The sequence below is a fragment of the Phacochoerus africanus genome, chromosome 8 (assembly GCF_016906955.1).
Source record: "Phacochoerus africanus isolate WHEZ1 chromosome 8, ROS_Pafr_v1, whole genome shotgun sequence".
In the NCBI taxonomy this organism is placed as follows: Eukaryota; Metazoa; Chordata; class Mammalia; order Artiodactyla; family Suidae; genus Phacochoerus; species Phacochoerus africanus.
Genome location: NC_062551.1, coordinates 47,424,599 through 47,443,114, shown reverse-complemented (window position 1 = coordinate 47,443,114; position 18,516 = coordinate 47,424,599). Strand labels below are relative to the sequence as shown.

Here is an 18,516-nt window from a genome sequence, read left to right as displayed (position 1 = left end):
CCTTGACAGCTGCCCCAGCCACATCCAACTTACTGGCCCGCTCCCGGGGAGACTTGGTGGTGTACACCGAGCAGGCATTGTACTCGTTCAGCTGGGGCTCCAGGAATGCCACTGGCATGGCTGCTGCCAGGCGGGCTAGGCACTCACCGAGGGCTGGCCGCAGCCTGGAAGAGGAGGCTGTGCTTAGTTCCCACGCCCCCTCTGCCCAGTCCTGGATCCCAGTCCCCTCCTCCACGCAAGTGCCTCTCCCCAGGACCCTTTGGAGCAGAGAGGCTATTCATTGGGGGTCACTGATACGGCCGTCTCCCTGGCTTTCCTAAATGCCCTCTTGCTTCTCCGGTAATCCTAGCACTGCCAGTGGCTCTCCCCAGGGCTCCTAGTATGCCTGGCTCCTGTGTGTCACCATAGTTTCTGCGTGACCCTGCCGCCACTGGAGAACAGCCTGGCATCCTGGCCCCCAACCAGTCGGCTCCACTTGCTTCCCATGCCTTCCTCAGTGCGCCCCCACATGGCCACCCTGAGGAACTGCAGTTGCCACAGTGCGCATGTCTGTTGAAGAGCGACCGCGTCCCATCTCTTCTCTCACCTCCATCCTCACCCGCGCCCTCCCCTCCCTGAGCCACCTCAGTACCCAGCCCAGCCCCCCATGGGCTGTCTCTCCTTACTTTTCCACGTAAGGGTTCCTGGTGGTTCCCAGAGAGTAGATACTGCACAGCGTTCGATAGCAAGAGACCTGAACGTCATCCACTGAGGGAAAGAGGGAAGGCGGGTGTCCACACAGGTTCCTCCCAACCCACTCCTTTGTCATCAGTGATGGGACAGCGCAGGGCCTGTACAGCCAGCCTACCCTTTACTAGGTTTGTGAGTTAAGCAAGGACCAACTCTCTCTTGGCCTCGATTTGCCTGTATGTAAAATGTGGATAATTACAGTATCCTCCTCGCAGGGTTATTTTGAAGATTAAATGAGTTAATATTCAAAAAGCAATGGGAAGAGGGTGTGCAGCAAGCACTTGGTGAAGGCTGCTTGTTGTTCTTTCCTTAGAGAGGAGTCATGGATGTCTTTGATGACAGCAAAGGGACGCTCTCTCCAGAAAATGCAAAGAGACAGCCAATCCAGATTCCAGGCATGGCTACCCACATACCACCCAAAGGCCAGGTTAAGAACCTCAGCAACTTCATAAATGTCATGAGGCAAAAAGAGGGCAGGGGGACTGTTCTAGATTGACGAGTAATGACATAGAGTTCCCATTGTGGCACAACGGGACCAGTGGTGTCTCTGCAGCACTGGGATCTGGCCTGGCACATGGGCATTTGCTGTAGCTGCAGTGTAGGTCACAACTATGGCTCAGATCTGATGCCTGGCCCGGGAACTTCATATGCTGTGGGGCAGCCAAAAGAGTGAAAAAAAAGTAATGAAGAGACATAACCACCAAATGCAATGAGAGAAAAAACTTAATTGAATTTTTTAAAAAATCAAAGACATTTTGAGGGTAACAGGGAAACTTACCTATCGTCAGGTTAAGTATGATACTAATATTGTGCTTACATGAGAGAAATTTCTCATTCCAGGTGCTGAAGGATAAATATTTAGGAATGAGGTGTCACTGTGTGTGCAACTCACATTCAGAAGTTCAACAAAAAGTTTGTAAATACTGTCCTTCACTAAGTGAAAGGTCAAACAAATGGGGCAAACTGTCGTGGTTATTTTATTTTATTTTTTTGTCTTTTTAGGGCTGCACCCTCAGCATATGGAGGTTCCCAGTTTAGGGGTCCAATGGGATCGGCAGCCGCCACAGATACACCACCAGTACCCAGCCACGAATGCAACCTACACCACAGCTCACGGCAATGCCAGATCCCTGAGCGAGGCCAGGGATCGAACCTGAGTCTTCATGGATGCTAGTTGGATTTCTTTCTGCTGAGCCATGATGGAAACCCCCAAGGGCAAATTGTTTTTTTTGTTTTTTTTTTGTCTTTTTGCCATTTCTTGGGCTGCTCCTGCGGCATATGGAGGTTCCCAGGCTAGGGGTCCAGTCGGAGCTGTAGCCGCCAGCCTATACCACAGCCACAGCAACTCGGGATCCGAGCCGCGTCTTCAACCTACACCACAGCTCACAGCAACTCCAGATCCTTAACCCACTGAGCAAGGCCAGGGATTGAACCCGCAACCTCATGGTTCCTAGTTGGATTCGTTAACCACTGCACCATGACGGGAACTCCAAGGGCAAATTGTTAATAATTCTCTCCTTTCTACTCTTCTGTATTTAAAAAAAAAAACAAAAAAAAAACCAAAAAAAACAGTGGCTGCACCTGTGGCACATGGAAGTTCCCAAGCCAGGGGTGGAGCCACAGCCACTGGAGAAGCAACACTAAGTAGTTCTGCTGCGAGCCACAGGGGAAGTCCTACTTTTCTGTATGTTTTCAAAATTTCGAATGTCAGGGTATGAGAAGAACCCCATCCAAGCGTTACTGTTCCCTTTTTTTTTTTTAGGGCCAAACCCGCTGCACATGGAAGTTTCTGGGCTAAGGGTCGAATCAGAGCTGCAGCTGCAGCTGCCAGCTGACACCACAGCCATAGCAATGCAGGATCTAAGCCACGTCTTCAACTTACACCACAGCTCACGGCGACACTGGATCCCTGACCCACCATGCAAGGCCAGGGATCAAACCCACATCCTCAAGGTTACTAGTCGGATTTGTTTCCGCTGCACCACAATGGGAACTCCTGACAGCTCTTATTTTTATCACTTACAAAAAAGTAGGGAGCTGAGATGGCCTTCCCCTTCCCCCAGGGCCCCACAGCACGCCTGGACACCTCCGCCTGGGTAGCCATCCCCTGGGGCCTCACAACTGACCTTGGCATTTCCTACAAATGTGTTACTTCTTCCAGTCTGTCTCATGGAGGCCCCACTTTCCCCAGGTCCCCAGGCCAAGGCCCTGACTCTGGATGCCTCCCCTTCGCAACCTGCCTCTTCAGCCTCCCAAAGTTCCCTCCCATCAGCCCCTCCAGCCTTTCCCCACCTCCAGCCTGGCCCATGTCGAAACTTGGAAGGCTTTTTGGAGGAGCTGAACACACCCTGTCACGACTCCCGACCAGGTGTTTCATCTTGCCGGTGTCTCATTAAGGTCATTTTGTTACACACTGTATGTGCTATGTCACTAGATCCCAGGTCACACAATATAGGTGCCATTCGGTTGGATAAACAGAGCAGGCGCAGCTCACTGACCCCCAGTATCTGCCCTTACCTCCTTTCTGCTCTGCCCTCCTTCCTAGTAATAGGCCTCCAATACCTAGCCCGACACATGACCTCCCAGACTACAGCCCACTTTCCTAGCCTTCTTTGCAGTGACCTGTGACCATGCGCTGAGTCCTGGCTAATAGGATGAATGTGAGAGAAGTGATGTGGGCCACTCCTGGGCTGTTCCTTTCAAAGTAGTGAGGTGCTCTCCTGCTTTTTCTCCTCTCCTTCTGGTAGAATGAGAATGTGATGGCGCACCCTCTTGGAGCAAAAGGATAAAGGCAGTATTTTAGGGACAGCAGAGCAAGAAGATGGAAGGAACCTGGGCTTCTGACATCACAACCAACCAACAAGTAGATTGTTACATGAGAAAGAAATATAATTCTGGGAGTTCCCTTCATGGCTCAGCAGTTAATGAACCCAACTAGGATCCATGAGGATGCGGGTTCAATCCGTGGCCTTGCTCAGTGGATTAAGAAGCTGGTGTTGCTGTGAGCTGTGGTGTAGGTCATACGCATGGCTCATACCCCGTGTGGCTGTGGCTGGCAGCTACAGCTCCAATTCTACCCCTAGCCCAGGAACTTCCATATGCTGCAGGTGTAGCCCTAAAAAAAAAAAAAAAAAAAAAAGGAAACATACTTCTAACTAGTTTAAGCTACAGTGACTTAGGTCTTTTGTCAGAGCTACAGAATTAACACTCATTCTGTTACCCACCACCCACCACTGCACTGAATTGAATGCACACTTTGCTTATGGAAATAAATCCTCTCAATAAACACACACTGAAACGTGTGCAGATTCCATTGGGATGGGTGGTAGTGGCTGACATCCGCACCTGCCCCCCGCCCCCCGCCCGCCCTCGGGACCGTCCTTACGGATGACGTCGTCTCCAAACTGGTGCTGGGCGATGTGCTGGAAGAGGGTGGTGAGCACGGGCAGCAGGGCCACGGTGGTGTAGGTGAGGTTCTGGCCCACGCCCTTGACCTGCGTGCGTGCCTGCGACACCTTGCCCAGGCGCAGGTTCTCCACCATCTTCTCGATGTCCTCTGAGGCGCTCTCGAAGAAGGAGCGGAGGCCGGCCTTCACAATCTCGGGGCCAGACTTCATCACCGTCCTAGGAGGGAGGCGGGAGCACGGCAGCTCTAGAGTCTGAGATTTGAGGTTGTGGAGCATCTGGGAGAACAGGGGCTGGGGTTCGAGCAGAGTTAGGATGGGAGGGGGCACCATGACCCGGAGCCCCACCTCGCATCCAGGGAACGTGCCAGGATGTGAAGGCAGTTGACCACGGCTGGGGCATCCGTCCCTGGGGGAGGAAGACGGGCTTGGCTGAAGGAAGGGTCATGAGGACAGACCTCCTTGTCCACCCACCCCGACGGCTCTCTCTCCACCCACCCACCCCACCCACGCTGCCACAGGCCCACATCCTTCCCTCATCCGGCTGTGACCCCTCTGCCAGTCCCTCCCTCATCCTGGCCCTGACCTCTGACTGTCACTGTCTGGTGATGAATCTGGAAGCTCTACGGGGGCAGAGCCCAGGACTATCCCATTACTGGCCTGTCCCCAGGACTACGCACTCCATGTCCAAGTCCAGAGGAAGAACGCGGAGAAGGTTGTTCAACTTAAAGCAAGAACCTTCGGCCCTATTTCTTCAGGGTGAGGTTGGTCATGGGGGGAAGGGAGGGGGAGCTGGGGAGAAGGGCTCAGGGAGCAGAGCTGCTTACCAAAGAGAGAGACTCGGTGACGGACGAGAGCGGCCAGCTTGCAGAAGAGGCTGAGGAAGAGAAAGGACCAGGAGGACGGCAGAAATGGAGCAAGGGCAGCAGGGGACACAGTTAGGGAAGGAGGGACAGGGAGAGAAGGGCAGAGGACAGAGCCAAGGGGACGTAGGTAGGATGAGGGGAGAGAAAATGAAGGAGACGGGTGCGGGGGCAGGGGGGGGGGCGCAGAGAGAGGAACAAGCTTGAAGGTCACAGCCTTGGGCTCCTGGGGGTGAGGAGGCTGGTGTGTCTTTCTTTCTTTTCTTTTTTCTTTTCTTTTCTTTCTCTCCCCCCCCAGCTTTCTTTCTTTTAGGGGGAACAGACCTGCAGCATATGGAGGTTCCCAGGCTAGGGGTCTAATCGGAGCTACAGGTGCTGGCCTCCGCCACAGCCACAGCAATGCCAGATCCAAGGTGCATCTGAGACCTACACCTCAGCTCACAGCAACGCCAGATCCTTCGCCCACTGAGCAAGGCCAGGGATCAAACCCACATCCTCATAGATACTAGTCAGATTCTTAACCCTCTGAGCCACAACCGGAACTCCTGGCCTGCTGCTTTTCTGACAGGGTGACCTGACCAGTTCATCCCGGTTTGCCTGAAAGTCCCATGTCCTGGGGCGCACCAGGATGGCTGGTCACCCGAGCCCTTCGATCACCTCTGCAGGTAGACTGGTCAGTGCTCAGTGCCCAGGACAAAGTCCCTAAGGCCCACAGTTGGGAGGAAAGGATCCAGGATTACAATGCTATGAGCTCTGGGGCTGGGTCAGAGGGCGGGGGGCGGGGCAGGGGGCGGAGCGGCGGGGGCGGGGCAGAGGCGGGGCGCACCTGGTGATCATTTCCTTCTCCTTGTTGGAGGCGTGGCCACCGCTGCCCAGCACTTTGGCGGGTGTGGACAGAAAATAGAGGCAGTGGTTGGTGAAGTACTGGTTGATCAAAGGGAGCAGGATCTGGGATGGGGTGGGGAAGAGATGAAGGTGGTGAAGGGCAAAGACAGCCCCCAAGTCCCCAGCCCCCTCAGCTTTTGAGCCCACCTCTCACCTTGGCAAAGAATTTTATCTCCTGTTCATGGGGGGACTTTTCCACTCGTCCACTGCTGACCACAGCCTCTGGTGGGGAGAGCAAAGAGGGGTCCTGTGGGTTCAAGGCCAGGGAACTCAGGGTGTTCTCATCAGGCAGAGTTAGGATATGATAGGATATAACTTCCTGGTATGAGGTCACTTCTGTTGGCTTTGAGGTAAATCTTTCTTCCCTATCTTTCATCTCATTCCCCCTCCCCAAATCCTTGATCAAACTTTTCCTGAGGCTGACAATGGGGAACAGGACAAACTGGGGTATGGTTAAGGTCATGGAACATCCCTATCTTCACCTATCACATGTCCTTTTCTTCATGAACTTCAATACCTGGCAGAGAATAAGTATGGAACGAACGAATGAAACAAGAAGTCGATGTAGGGAGTTCCCGTCGTGGCGCAGTGGTTAACGAATCCGACTAGGAACCATGAGGTTGTGGGTTCGATTCCTGCCCTCGCTCAGTGGGTCGAGGATTCGGCATTGCCGTGAGCTGTGGCGTGTCGAAGATGCGGTTCGTATCCTGCGTTGCTGTGGCTGTGACATAGGCCAGCAGCTGTAGCTCTGACTCGACTTCTAGCCTGGGAACATCCACATGCTGCGGATGCGGCTCTAAAAAATAAACAAACAAAAATAAAGTGGAAACGGTATGATGCTATTTCCATCATCATAGTGAGAGCAGTAATTCATACTATTAAGTAATAATGCTGACTCCAATGACTAAACACTTGCTCCGTCCCCAGCACTCAGAGAAATGTTCTCGCACAATCTCAACGTGGAGGCCCACACACGGGCCCCTCGCCCTCCTTTTGCAGATGAAGACACTGAAGCGAAATGGCTCACCCAGCAAATAAATGACAGAACCACCCCGGTTATGGCGAACAGACCCCCCTTCTGGCAGGTGAGGAGATGGAGGTTCATAGCGGAGAGGGACATGCGGGGAGAGTGCAGGCCGGAAGTTCAGCTCCAGGGAGATTTGGGGTGAGATGTACGAGTGAATCCTGCTGGGCCGTGGGAAGGGAACGTGGGGATTCCTGGTGGCTCTCAAAGGGACAGTTGGGGCTTTCTGGGGGAAGCTGGAGGGGAGTATCGGGACCCCAGCTGTGATTCTTAGCGACATATCAGAGGCATCTGCTGGGCCCCCCAACAGACTCAGCCTTCAAAACAGACCCAGAATCCCCAGTTCTCACTCTTTTGCTCCTGTCCCTGACAGTCTGTTCCCTCAAGCAGCCAGAGGGATCCTGTGATCCCCCAAGGCAGGTCGGGGCTCTCTCCTGCTTAGAACGCTCCTGGGGCATCATTTCACTCAGAGAAAAAAGCCACAGGAGTTCCAGTCGTGGCGCAGTGGTTAACGAATCCGACTAGGAACCATGAGATTGCGGGTTCGGTCCCTGCCCTTGCTCAGTGGGTAAACGATCCGGCGTTGCCGAGAGCTCTGGTGTAGGTTGCAGACGCGGCTCAGATCCTGCGTTGCTGTGGCTCTGGCGTAGGCCAGGGGCTACAGCTCTAATTCGACCCCTAGCCTGGGAACCTCCATATGCCGCGGGATCGGCCCAAGAAATAGCAAAAAGACCAAAAAAAAAAAAAAAAAAAGCCACAGCCCTCACCAGGCCTGCAAAGCCCGATGGGATCTGCCTGTCACCTCTCTGACCACACTTCCTCTCGCTCGCCCCCTCTGTCACTCTGCTTCAGCTGTACGGGCCTCCTGATACTCACATCAGCGACCTCTCAGAGCCTTTGCGCTGGCTGTTCCTCTGCCTGGAATACTCTCCCCAGATGACCACAAGCTCCTTCCCCACCTTCCTGGAATCCTCTATTTAAAATTATAACCAGTTCGGAATCCCACTGTGGCTCAGCAGTAACGAACCCAACTAGTATCCATGAGGATGTGGGTTCGATCCTTAGCCTTGCTCAGTGGGTTAAGGATCCACGAGCTGTGGTGTAGATCTCAGATGTGGCTCAGATCCCGCATGGCTGTGGCTGTGATGTAGGCCAGCAGCTGTAGCTCCAATCTGACCCTTACCCTGGGAACTTCCTATGCCGCAGGTGCAGCCCTAAAAAGCAAAAAAACGAAAACATAAAAATAAATAAAATTATAACGGGTTCCATCAACTCTCATCCCCACTCCTCCTCAGTCCGACCTTAATCAATTTCTAACACACTAAGGGATCCTTATTTCTGACGTTAAATGTCTGAATCCATCACGGGCGTGATAAGTTGCAGAGGAGGGGGATCACTGTTTCCGTTGTTCGCTGCAGTATTCTCAACGCCTAGAACAGTGCCTGGCAGAGTGATCAGGCCAGGGAAGGAAGAGGGAATGCATGCCCTGAGTCCCTAGGTGAAACTCCGTACCCAGGTGGGCGATAAACTCCTGAGAAATGTCCATCCAGCGCAGCAACTGCTGCAGGAAGCCGAAGGCGAACCGTTTCTCAATGGAAGATGTGTCCAGTTCCATGTCCTTAAGGCCCCTGCGTGCAGGCAGAGGGAGGAGTCAGTCCAGACACAGGTCCGCCGCTGTGTCTCCAGCCCCGCCCCAGTTCCCCTGGACGCCCCCCCCCCAGGCTCCGCCCCCGCTTTTCAGGACTCGCCCTTCTAAGACTCCTCCCCTCCCTGGCTCCGCCTCTGCTTTCCAGGGCCCACCCCTCTCTGGCCCCACCTCCTCTCCCCAGGCCTTACCCCCTTTAACTTCCCCACTGGGGCTCCGTCTCCACTACCTAGGGTGTGTCTTTCCCAGCTTTCGCCCCTGCTCCCTGACCCTCCCTGGTGGGGCTTCCAGCTAGCTTGCCTGGTGACCGCATAGCCATTCATCTGCAGGAACTTCAGCAGCTCCTGGGCCTTCTCTCTATCTCGTGCCTTCTCCTTGGCCGTGAGAGTGTCGTAGGGAACCAGCAAGGGGTGGGTCCCACCACCTGGGCGATAAAGACCAGAAATCAGGGGGCTGGGGAGTACCCAGGCCACTCCTGAAGTGGTTCTGGAGTTGAGGGTGTGCATAATCACAGCGATAAAGACAGAAATAAGAATAACCAAAACATTGCTTTCAGATGCTCGCAACATCTTCACCACAACCCTACAGTAGTAAATGCTGTGATTATCCCCACTGCATAGATAAGAAACGAAGGATCAGTGGGGTGAAAGCAATTGTCTAAAGTCGCACAATTCTATCCCTGGCGCTTATGACTCCAGAGCCTGGGACTAGGGGACCGTGGAGCAGGAGGGACTGTGGAGCAGGAGGGTCTGTGCGGCGGTGGGGTAGGCGCCCTTACCCTTGGCTTCCAGCTCCTGCTTCTTCTTCCGCCCCCACGTGTTGTGGTAATTTTCCGCCAGTTGTTCTGCCATAGCCTGGGAGTGGATGCACAGGGCAAGGCCCACATTCAGGGGATGTCCTCCTCCCCCAGAAGACACGTCCATGTCCCCCAAAAAAGATCAGAAGTCTCACCTGCAGCTCCCGGGACAGGGTAACGCCGCTGAGGTCGGGGGGCTGGGGGTTGTAGCCTTCTCGAGCATCATAGGTCTGGGAGGACAAGGGAGAGATTGGGGCAGGGCAGAGGGGACTTAATGGGCTAGCAGGAAGCTCAGGCCCCAACCCAATTTATCCCCATACCTAGCCCTACACCCCTCCTCTGTACCCTCTCCTAAGGCCGGGTCTCTAAGCCACCCTCCTCTCTTCCGCCCTTTGCAGTTCTGCGGACCCACGTCCCCTCCTTTTCCAGCCCTCTTAGCCTTTGCCCGCCCCCTTTCCCTGACCCCACCCCTTTCCCTGGTCTTTTCCCCCCTCCTTCTCCCTCTCCCTGACTCCACCTTCCGCCTGGCCCCACTCTCCCCTGGTCCCGCCCCTTATTCTAGCCACTCCCCACCCTCGTGACCCCGCCCCCCGCCCCAGCCCCGCCTCCACCTCCACCTGGGCACTTTGGGATATCTTCCGTGTTTTTTTCTTCTCCGTCTTCTCCTCCTCACCCTCCCTGGCTTTCTCTATCGTCCATTCCCAGGCAATCATGGCCTTCAAGGACTCTTTGATGGGCCAGCGATAAATCTCTTTGTCCTGGGATGAACAAGAAGGAGTGGAGTTGGTGGAATGGGGTGATAGCTAGGTGGGAGTAGGAGCCCCTGGCACAGCCTCACTGGCCTCCAGTATCCCAGGAAGGGGCAAGCCCTGACCACGTGGCTAGGAAGTGGTCCAGTCGGAATTAGAACCCAGGTCTCTTACCTGCTCTGTAACGAAGCCTCCCAAACAAACTCTCATTATCCCATTTTATACGTGAGACTTGGAGAAGATAAGCTGTGTGGTCAAGGACTCAAACCCAGTCTCTGGGACTCTTTCTAAGGGACAATAGGAGTCCGGGGTCTAGGGGAGGCAGCCAAGTTCGAGAAGGCCAAGTCCATGGATAGGGAGCCCTAAACAACAGATCCAGCTAGATCCAAACCCATGAAGCTGCCTCACTCCTCCCTGAACCCTCAAATTTTGAACCCCTAACATTGGGGCCCAAGGCTTGGTCACCTTCTCTGAAAAGGTCTTGTAGGGCCTCAGCATGGGATGGGTCTTCAGCTCCTCATCTATGTTCTCCCCATAGGACCAGTTGTTCTGGATCTGGAGGTGGAGAGGGGGTGGGTAGGGGCAGCGTCACTAGACACCTGGGGTGAGAGCAGGATGAAAGGTGCCCAGCAGCCTAGGGACACAGAGGGGAAACCCTGGAGGGGCCAAGGATTCCAGAAGAAGCTGTGGGTCCCAGGAAGTTAGGGGTCTCAGGGAAACGTGGGGCCCTTGGGGAGGATATGAGACGGAGAGAAGGCTGAGGTCTTGAGGGGAGCTGGCAGGGGTGGGGATTCCTGCAGAAGGGAGGACCCCGACGCCCACCTTGTCGAAGGCCCACTTCTCATGCGTGTACTCGGCAAACTTGTTAATGAAGGAGTCCAGCTTCTCTGGGATGATCACGCTATTGAGGGAGGGGTCAGCAGATGCTGGGTGGGCCCGCCTTCCACTCCTGAAACCTTATTCTCCCTCCCCTGCCCCCAGGCCCTGCCCCCCCAGGCCTCACTTGAGAGTCTCCACAGGCCGAGGATCGAAGTTGCCTTCAGCGTCCACGGTAGCCTTTTTCTCAGCCTTGGATGAGTATGAGGCGTCCACGTAGTCGGGGGGCAGGGCCCCTGCGATGGCACACAGGCAGGGCATAGCCATGCGGTACAGCTCTGGGTCATATTTCTGGAGATGCCAAGAGGGGTGGTGGCGAGGGGGGTCACTGCAGGCCTGGCTAAGCCTTCAATTCCTGGAGCCCCAGGACCTCCAACTCGCCCTCCAGTCATCAGCCCTCCTCCCTGAGCCCTCAAACATGAAGTATGGTCTCTCGCCCTGCAACCCAAACCTCAGACCTGGACTCTCAAACCTCCTCTATATTACCCCTCTCCAAGCCCCCAAACTAGAGGCCCATTCTCTCTCCCATAACATTCCAAGCGGAGACCCCACTTATAGATTCTCTTGGAACTACAGAACTTGCAGAACTGCCTCCCTCCCTGAACCCCCAAATTTGTGGTTTTCATTCTGGATCCCCAACTTTGGGCCCCAAACCCCCTAAACAGGCTTCTTTTGAGGTCCCTGGGCCCCCAGACCTTATGGGCCAGCGAGTCAAAGATGCCCCAGAAGAGTTTGCGAGTGAGGTGCAGCTCTTCCTCCGAGGTGACTCCGAAGTTGGCCCAGCCTGTGGGGAGGCAGTAGTACTTCCAGCAACGCTCATAGTGGTTGGTGAGGAGCTAGATGGGGAGCGAAAAGGGAGACACATAAGTGAGGGGGACATACACAGGCGGCAGGCAAAGAAAGCCCCAGGGAGGCCCAGGGTATCAGTGCTTTTAAATTATGAATGAAGTGATTATGCAAATGGTATGCTAATAAGGGTGAATACGCGTGCCTATTGGGGTGTGGTCCTAGATGGTTTACTATCTAAATTTGGCACTATAATTTAGAGTCAGGATGGGCATTAAATCAGAGCTGGATTTGTTTGGTGTTGCTTTGCACAAATAAGTATGTGAATATTAATGCGTGGGTAGGGGTTGTGGATAGATAAGCATATGGATGGAGTGATCTGTGCTTATGTGAATAAAACATGGCAAATAGAAACATAGGCAGCACCCCATGCAAACATATGGTAATTGGGAAGAAAGCCTCCACCGTCCAATATGCAAATTTGTAATAGGGGCTGATTTAGATGTTTTATGCAAAACAGTTACGATATCTGAGTTCGAGGTATCTCCTTATGGAAATGAAGCATGCAAATGAAAAAATAATAGGAGAGACAGTGTGCAAATAATCAGGATAGCTGTGGTACTGTTTATTCAAATAAATGCACTCATTTGAATAGTAGAAGGCGGGTGGTCGAAGCCTTTGAATAAGCATGCTAATCAGAAAAAGTGGTGTGCCCCGTGCAAATACGTGCTAATTAAGGTGGAAGCTGGCTCACTATTAGGAGCATTAAACGCTAATTAGAGCGTGTTAAAGGCACTCATGACGCAAAGTGAATGTCCCCGGAATCCCAGTATGCAAATGAGAATGCCCGTGTGGCCCTGGCCGCCTCGGCCTGGGCGCGTGATACAGAAGACGCCCCAGAGTCCGAGGGTGGCGCAAGCTGGTGGGTGGAGGCTGAAGAGGGCTTGTCCTCACCTTGAGGGGCATCTTGGCGAACTCGTTAAGGATGGGCACGTCGAACACCAGGCGCCGAAGCAGGTGCTGTAGCATGGACGGGCGGATGTACCTGCGGAGACATGTTCGGGGCGGGGTTTTCCCACCCCCGAGGCCCACCCCTGCGGGAGCCCCTCCCACCCCGAGGCCCGCCCCCTGGGAGCCCCTCCCACCCCGGGGCCCGCCCCCCACCTGCAGAGCGCCATCAGGCATTCCTCGATGACGTCGCGCTGCGCCTTGGTGAGCGAGCGGCCACGGGACAGGCGGTACACCGTGTGAAGCATGGAGTCCACCATGATGGCACGATGCTCGGTTCCCGCGAAGAGTGGCGCACACTTGGTGATGAGCGGCAGCACGGCCAGGCACAGGTAGCGGTTCAGCGCCAGTGCCATTTCCGTGGTGCTGAAAGTGGCCTGGGGTACAGGGGGCGGACATCAGGCCCTCAGTGCCTCCTGGGGTTGCCCTGGCACTTGCCCAGGACAACTCTAGGCAAACAACCCTAGGTTCTGATCTTCCCCTCAAAGATCAGACGTAGCTCCTCCTCGTCTCTGCTACGCTTATTACTTTGGATCGTGCAAAATTTCAGAGGCAAAAGTCCAGGAGGCAGTTAACAAACCCTCACTACCCAGATTAGACTGTTCTGCAGCTATCCACTGTCTGCATGCTTATTTCAGCTCTAACCCCACCTTTTTTCCTGTAATATTTAATGCAGCCTCCAGCCATATACCCTTTTACCCAAAGACCCTTAAATGTGTACCTTCATTGAGACAAGTACTTCCATGTAACATTCCATGCTTTATACCTCACATGATGAACATAATCTCTTAATAATCATGACCAGTTTTCTCTGTCTTCAAAATGCCTTTGCAGAGTTCCCGTCATGGCTCTGTGGTTAACGAATCTGACTAGGAACCATGAGGTTGAGGGTTCGATCCCTGGCCTCGCTCAGTGGGTTAAGGATCCGGCATTGCTGTGAGCTGTGGTATAGGTCGCAGGTGCGGCTCAGATCCCGCATTGCTGTGGCTCTGGTGAAGGCCAGCAGCTACAGCTCCGATTAGACCCCTAGCCTGGGAACCTCCATATGCCATGGGTGCAGCCCTAGAAAATACAAAAAAAAAAAAAAAAATTGGCCTTTGCATCTGGCTGGGATTGTTTGGATCTGGGCCCCAGGAAGATCCACATACTGTACTTGGCTGACAGATCTCTCCATTGGTAACTGTCCCTCCCCTCTTTTTGGTGGCACCTGCAGCATGTGAAAGTTCCCAGACCAAGGATCTAACCCTTGCCACAGCAGCCAACCTGAGTCACTGGATGCTCAACCCCTGGAACCACACGGGAATGCCCTCTGCCTTTTTAAGGTTATTGATTTGCTGAAGAAACTAGGTCATGGGGTCCAGTGGAATTTCCTACATTTTGGCTCTGGCTGGTTCTTCCTAGTGCTATCAGCTCACTTGTGCCTCCACCTCCTGTATTTCTGAACAACTGAAAATTGATTGAATAACCGTGCTAATTTAAGATTCAGAGTTCCCTTTCCCAGTTAACAGACAACAGTCATTTCTCCCATCTTAAGAACAGCTCCCTCTTGACCCAGTTCACTCCTCCAGCACATCACCGTTGCTCTATCTCCAGCTTCTGTAGACTGACAGCGCTTGCAATGTCCAGTACCTCAGCCCCAGGCTCTCCTAAACCCTTTCCTGAAAGGCTTCCAGTCCCCCGCCCCACCTCACGGAAACAGCTCCTTCCATTTGATCAAACCAATGGCGAGTTCTCAGTCCTCCGAACTTGGCCTTGTCACCTTCTGTGGTTATTGCCGTTGTTGCGGTGCATGTGTCTTTGTGTCTCCATGGTGCTGGCCCATCACTGAGAATTATTTGTTACAACCTGAGGTGTTGGAGACTTCAACCCACCCTTTTCCAGAAGTCAGTGTTTTTCTTGGTTTTTGCTTTCTGTCTTGATGGGGGGTGGATCATGACACGTGCACAGGTTCAAAACCAACAAAAGTGCTGCCACTGTTCCCATGACCCATCCCACCGCCAGGAGGTTGACCAGGCTACTCACTGTGTCCAGCGAGGCGGCCGCCCTCATATCAGGCAGGAACCCCACGTCCAGCACGTGCAGCAAGAAGTCCTGGTTCTCGATGCCGTACACACGGTCCAGGAAGAGCACCATCGACGCCTTGTGGTCCGGCACGAAGGATGCTGACATCTTCGGCTGTACTAGAGCCCCGTCTGTGGGCAGGAAGAGGGGGGTCAGGGCTGCCCTTGGGGCCCCTCCACTTCCTCCCAGCGTCGCTCCCCTGCTGAGTCCCCCCCCCCCTGCCACTGCCCCTGCCCGCCGCCCCGTCTGCACCTTTGCCCAGGGTGGGTATCTGCAGTGGGAGGCTGATGATGCCCACAAGATCGTCCAGGGGCACGAGGGAGCGCAGGATGGCACGGATCCGCAGGGCCTCACCCTTGCCGGCTTGGATCAGCTGGAGAAGGGAGGTGGACATGTCGTCAGACACCCCATCCCCCTTTTGAGCATTCCCCCAGCTCCATCCCTTTCTGACCCAAAGGCAGGCAAAGCAGGCCTCCGTGTTGTGGAGCTAATTCTAGAATTCCCAGCCCTGACCCCTCTGCCTGTGCTGCTCCCTGCAGCCCGACCACCGCTGGCTCTCACTGCCTGGTTCCCCCCTGACCCCCAGTGGACTGGGAGCTCTGTGAGGGCAGGACCTGGGGCTCTCTCGGTCACTGCTGTGTCCCCAGCATTGCCTAGCCCAGGACCACCCCAAAAGCGAGAGCTCAATCAATGCTGTTGAGCGTCTGAGGGAAGAGGTTCAGGTTGGCTGTGGACACCCGCAGCCCATGCTTTGGGTCTCACATGCATCTCTGGTGCACAGCGTCCCAGGAGGTCGATCAAGGCAGCATAGAAGGACATGATGGCGTGTCCCAGGTGCACCCGGTTTTCTTCAGGGGGCTCCTCCCCGAAGCTGCAGGGGAAGGTGCGTGGTGTGGGGGAGGCGGCAAGGGGCTTGGGGAGGGTAGGATGTTCTGCTGAGGAGGGGGCGGGTGACTCACTGCTCTCGCCGCCGGTCCCTGCGGACGCCAGGGCCATCCCGTGCGGGGTCCTCAGAGATGCGGATGGCCTCCTCGATGGTGGCCAGCAGCCCCGAGCCGCCCTCGCCCCGCAGGGCAGGCCCAAAGCACTCGGGCTTGCGGATCAGCAGCCGCACCACCACGTTGGCGTTCTCCTCCACGCTCTCACCTGGTGGCTCGCAGGGTCGGGGGGTCCTCGTGAGCCCCTGCCCAGGGCCCCTCCCCAACAGCCCCCAACCTCAGGGTGAACGCCAGGCCTCGTCAGCCCCCAGACCCTGGCTCGAGCCCACTTGGAGGGCTCCGTGCTCTGGTGGGCCTGAGGGAGGCTTTGGCCCGTGCCCCCCAGCCTCCTGCCCTGTCACTGCCACCTCCGGACTCACCATTGACAAAGACAGCAAAGCGCAGGAAGTCCAGGTAGCGCTCACCACCACAGGGGTTCCAGCCGATGTCCGGGTACCCTTTGGCCAGGAGCATGGGGCAGCTTTGGAGGCCACAGCCTGCCAGGTAGGACACCACCTGGGGGCAGAGGGTGGCTCAGCCAGGGCTGGACCATACCACCTGTCTCCCCAAGGCTCCAGTCCCTGCCCTTCCCTGGAGCTCCATCGTCCAGGTCATCTCAGGACCACTCAGCAAACAATAACCCTCATCGTCCCCCAGCACCTCCCACCTTGACCATCGCAGCCGCCTCCTCCCTGGGCTCACTGTGCCCTCCAACCCCCTGCCTGTCCCCCACACAGTCAGAGGGACCCTGCAAATACTGTGATGCCATCTCGCTTAGGGCTAAAGCCAGAACCCTCGCTGTGGCCCACGAGACCCTCCGCACAGTCAGTTTGTCACCTCCCTGCCACCACATGGCAAGGGAGTGGGGGGAGTTGAACCTAAGTTGCTGACTCCAGAGCCCACGCCCTTCACTGCTACACAAAGAAGTGGGGGCCACAGAGGGCCGAGGCCACGTGGCTGGGAAGGGGGGGTGTGGATTTGCACTCAGCCCCATGAACGTGTCAGGGTCCTATTTTTTCCCTGCAAAGTATTTCCCTTCTGATTCGGTCCTGGACCAGGCAGAATGGCACCTACAGAGTGGGTCCCAAATTAGCAGGTGCCCCTAGCGGTCAGGCCTCCCCCTTCTGCACCTTCTCCAGGTCCTGCTCCTGCAATGCCAAAGCCAGCTCGTTGTTGTCAATGACGGAGGCAGCGGCCACATCCAGGGGCGTGGAGCCCTGCATGCCTGTGGGGGTGAGAGGTGGTGACAATGCTCTTTAGAGGTGCATGGCTGACCATCTCACTTTTGCTTGTCTCACCTCCTCCAGGAAGCTCTCCTTGACCACCCCTTTTCCAGCCTGGGTCAGGTGCCTCCTCTGGCCTGTGCTTCCCCATCCCGGGCCTGACTGTGCCAGGCTGTCACTGTCTGGGATGGGTTCGTCTTCCCCACTCTCCTATGAGCCCCATGAGGGACTGTCCCCAGCACGGCTCACTACAGGGCCAGATCTGGTGAGGGGGGGCGGGGCAGTGAGAGTGAGTGTTTGTTGAATGACTGAGTGAGTGATCCAGCAGGGAGTGGGGGCCGGCCCGGAGGGACTTCCAGGAGAGGGCTCAGGGGTTCTCACCCAGGCCAATGCCGCTGTTCTCCAGCAGGTAGCTCAGGTGGTCAAACATGGAGCGCTGGTTCTGCCGGCTGATGCGGCAGAAGTAGCAGAGGAAGCGGCAGCAGCTCGTCACCATCTTGGGGAAGCGGATCTCCTGGGCAGGAAGGGTGGGCTGGTGGTCAGCGCCTGCCCTCCCGTGGCCCCTCCCCCGAGCTCCCCGGCCCATGCAGCCCCCTTACCTTGGATTCCCCACCGCCGAGGACATTCACCATGACCTCCATGACTGTCTCGTGCATGCCCAGTGCCCGCATCAAGTTCGGGTGTTGGTAGAAGACTTTGTTGTTCATGATGTTCCTGTGGCCGGGAGAGTGTGGGGGTCACGACGGTAGGGGGGGTCCAGGGAGAGCCCCCAGATCCTTGGGGGAGCCGTCACCAGCACTGTGGTAACTCACCACAGTGACTGAACTACGCCGTGCCTGGCACTGCCCCTTCACAGATCTGAACTCGCTCAACCCTTGCGTCCACTCTGGGAACAGGAACTCTAATTCTCCCTATGTCGCAGGCCAGGAAACCAGGCACGGATCCAAGGGGGGCTCCCCTAGCAGGGAGGCCTTTATTATGTTGCATGTTGTATCCCTGAGTGCCTAGGAAGGGCCTGGCCCACCGTAGGTGCTCACTAGATGTTTGCTGAGTGAATGAATGAGGCACACTTGACACTGAGTGCTTAAGACTATTACTATTATTATTTCTTCATTATTATTACCACTACAAGAACTCGCTGAAGCCACACCATGACCCTGCAAGGTAGATAAAGAAACTGAGGCCCAGGAGTTCCCGTCGTGGCGCAGTGGTTAACGAATCCGACTAGGAACCATGAGGTTGCGGGTTCGATCCCTGCCCTTGCTCAGTGGGTTAACGATCCGGCGTTGCCGTGAGCTGTGGTGTAGGTTGCAGATGTGGCTCGGATCCCGTGTTGCTGTGGCTCTGGCGTAGGCCGGCGGCTACAGCTCCGATTAGACCCCTAGCCTGGGAAACTCCATATGCCGCAGGAGCGGCCCAAGAAATGGCAAAAAAAAAAAAAAAAAAAAAAAAAAGAAAAAGAAACTGAAGCCCAAAGAGGGTATATCTTG

General features: G+C 55.3%; 1 protein-coding gene across 4 annotated transcripts in view; it reads right to left on the bottom strand.

Annotated features, from left to right (window-relative positions):
* Nucleotides 1-18,516, bottom strand: part of RYR1 (ryanodine receptor 1) — a 116,721-nt gene that overhangs the window by 51,545 nt on the left and 46,660 nt on the right. For all 4 annotated transcript variants that reach the window (XM_047793484.1, XM_047793485.1, XM_047793486.1 and 1 more), the window contains exons 40-65: nucleotides 17,626-17,740; nucleotides 17,408-17,540; nucleotides 16,934-17,028; nucleotides 16,184-16,319; nucleotides 15,786-15,972; nucleotides 15,589-15,697; nucleotides 15,079-15,199; nucleotides 14,788-14,957; nucleotides 12,922-13,142; nucleotides 12,712-12,802; nucleotides 11,667-11,807; nucleotides 11,099-11,262; nucleotides 10,918-10,996; nucleotides 10,561-10,650; nucleotides 9,964-10,104; nucleotides 9,502-9,576; nucleotides 9,329-9,404; nucleotides 8,851-8,974; nucleotides 8,418-8,533; nucleotides 6,036-6,103; nucleotides 5,823-5,944; nucleotides 4,961-5,010; nucleotides 4,482-4,542; nucleotides 4,115-4,353; nucleotides 666-747; nucleotides 34-164 (exon numbers count right to left, since the gene is read on the bottom strand). In XM_047793484.1, the coding sequence (XP_047649440.1) occupies nucleotides 34-164; nucleotides 666-747; nucleotides 4,115-4,353; nucleotides 4,482-4,542; nucleotides 4,961-5,010; nucleotides 5,823-5,944; nucleotides 6,036-6,103; nucleotides 8,418-8,533; nucleotides 8,851-8,974; nucleotides 9,329-9,404; nucleotides 9,502-9,576; nucleotides 9,964-10,104; nucleotides 10,561-10,650; nucleotides 10,918-10,996; nucleotides 11,099-11,262; nucleotides 11,667-11,807; nucleotides 12,712-12,802; nucleotides 12,922-13,142; nucleotides 14,788-14,957; nucleotides 15,079-15,199; nucleotides 15,589-15,697; nucleotides 15,786-15,972; nucleotides 16,184-16,319; nucleotides 16,934-17,028; nucleotides 17,408-17,540; nucleotides 17,626-17,740 (3,137 nt within the window). The remainder of the gene's footprint in view (nucleotides 1-33; nucleotides 165-665; nucleotides 748-4,114; nucleotides 4,354-4,481; nucleotides 4,543-4,960; nucleotides 5,011-5,822; nucleotides 5,945-6,035; nucleotides 6,104-8,417; nucleotides 8,534-8,850; nucleotides 8,975-9,328; nucleotides 9,405-9,501; nucleotides 9,577-9,963; nucleotides 10,105-10,560; nucleotides 10,651-10,917; nucleotides 10,997-11,098; nucleotides 11,263-11,666; nucleotides 11,808-12,711; nucleotides 12,803-12,921; nucleotides 13,143-14,787; nucleotides 14,958-15,078; nucleotides 15,200-15,588; nucleotides 15,698-15,785; nucleotides 15,973-16,183; nucleotides 16,320-16,933; nucleotides 17,029-17,407; nucleotides 17,541-17,625; nucleotides 17,741-18,516) is intronic.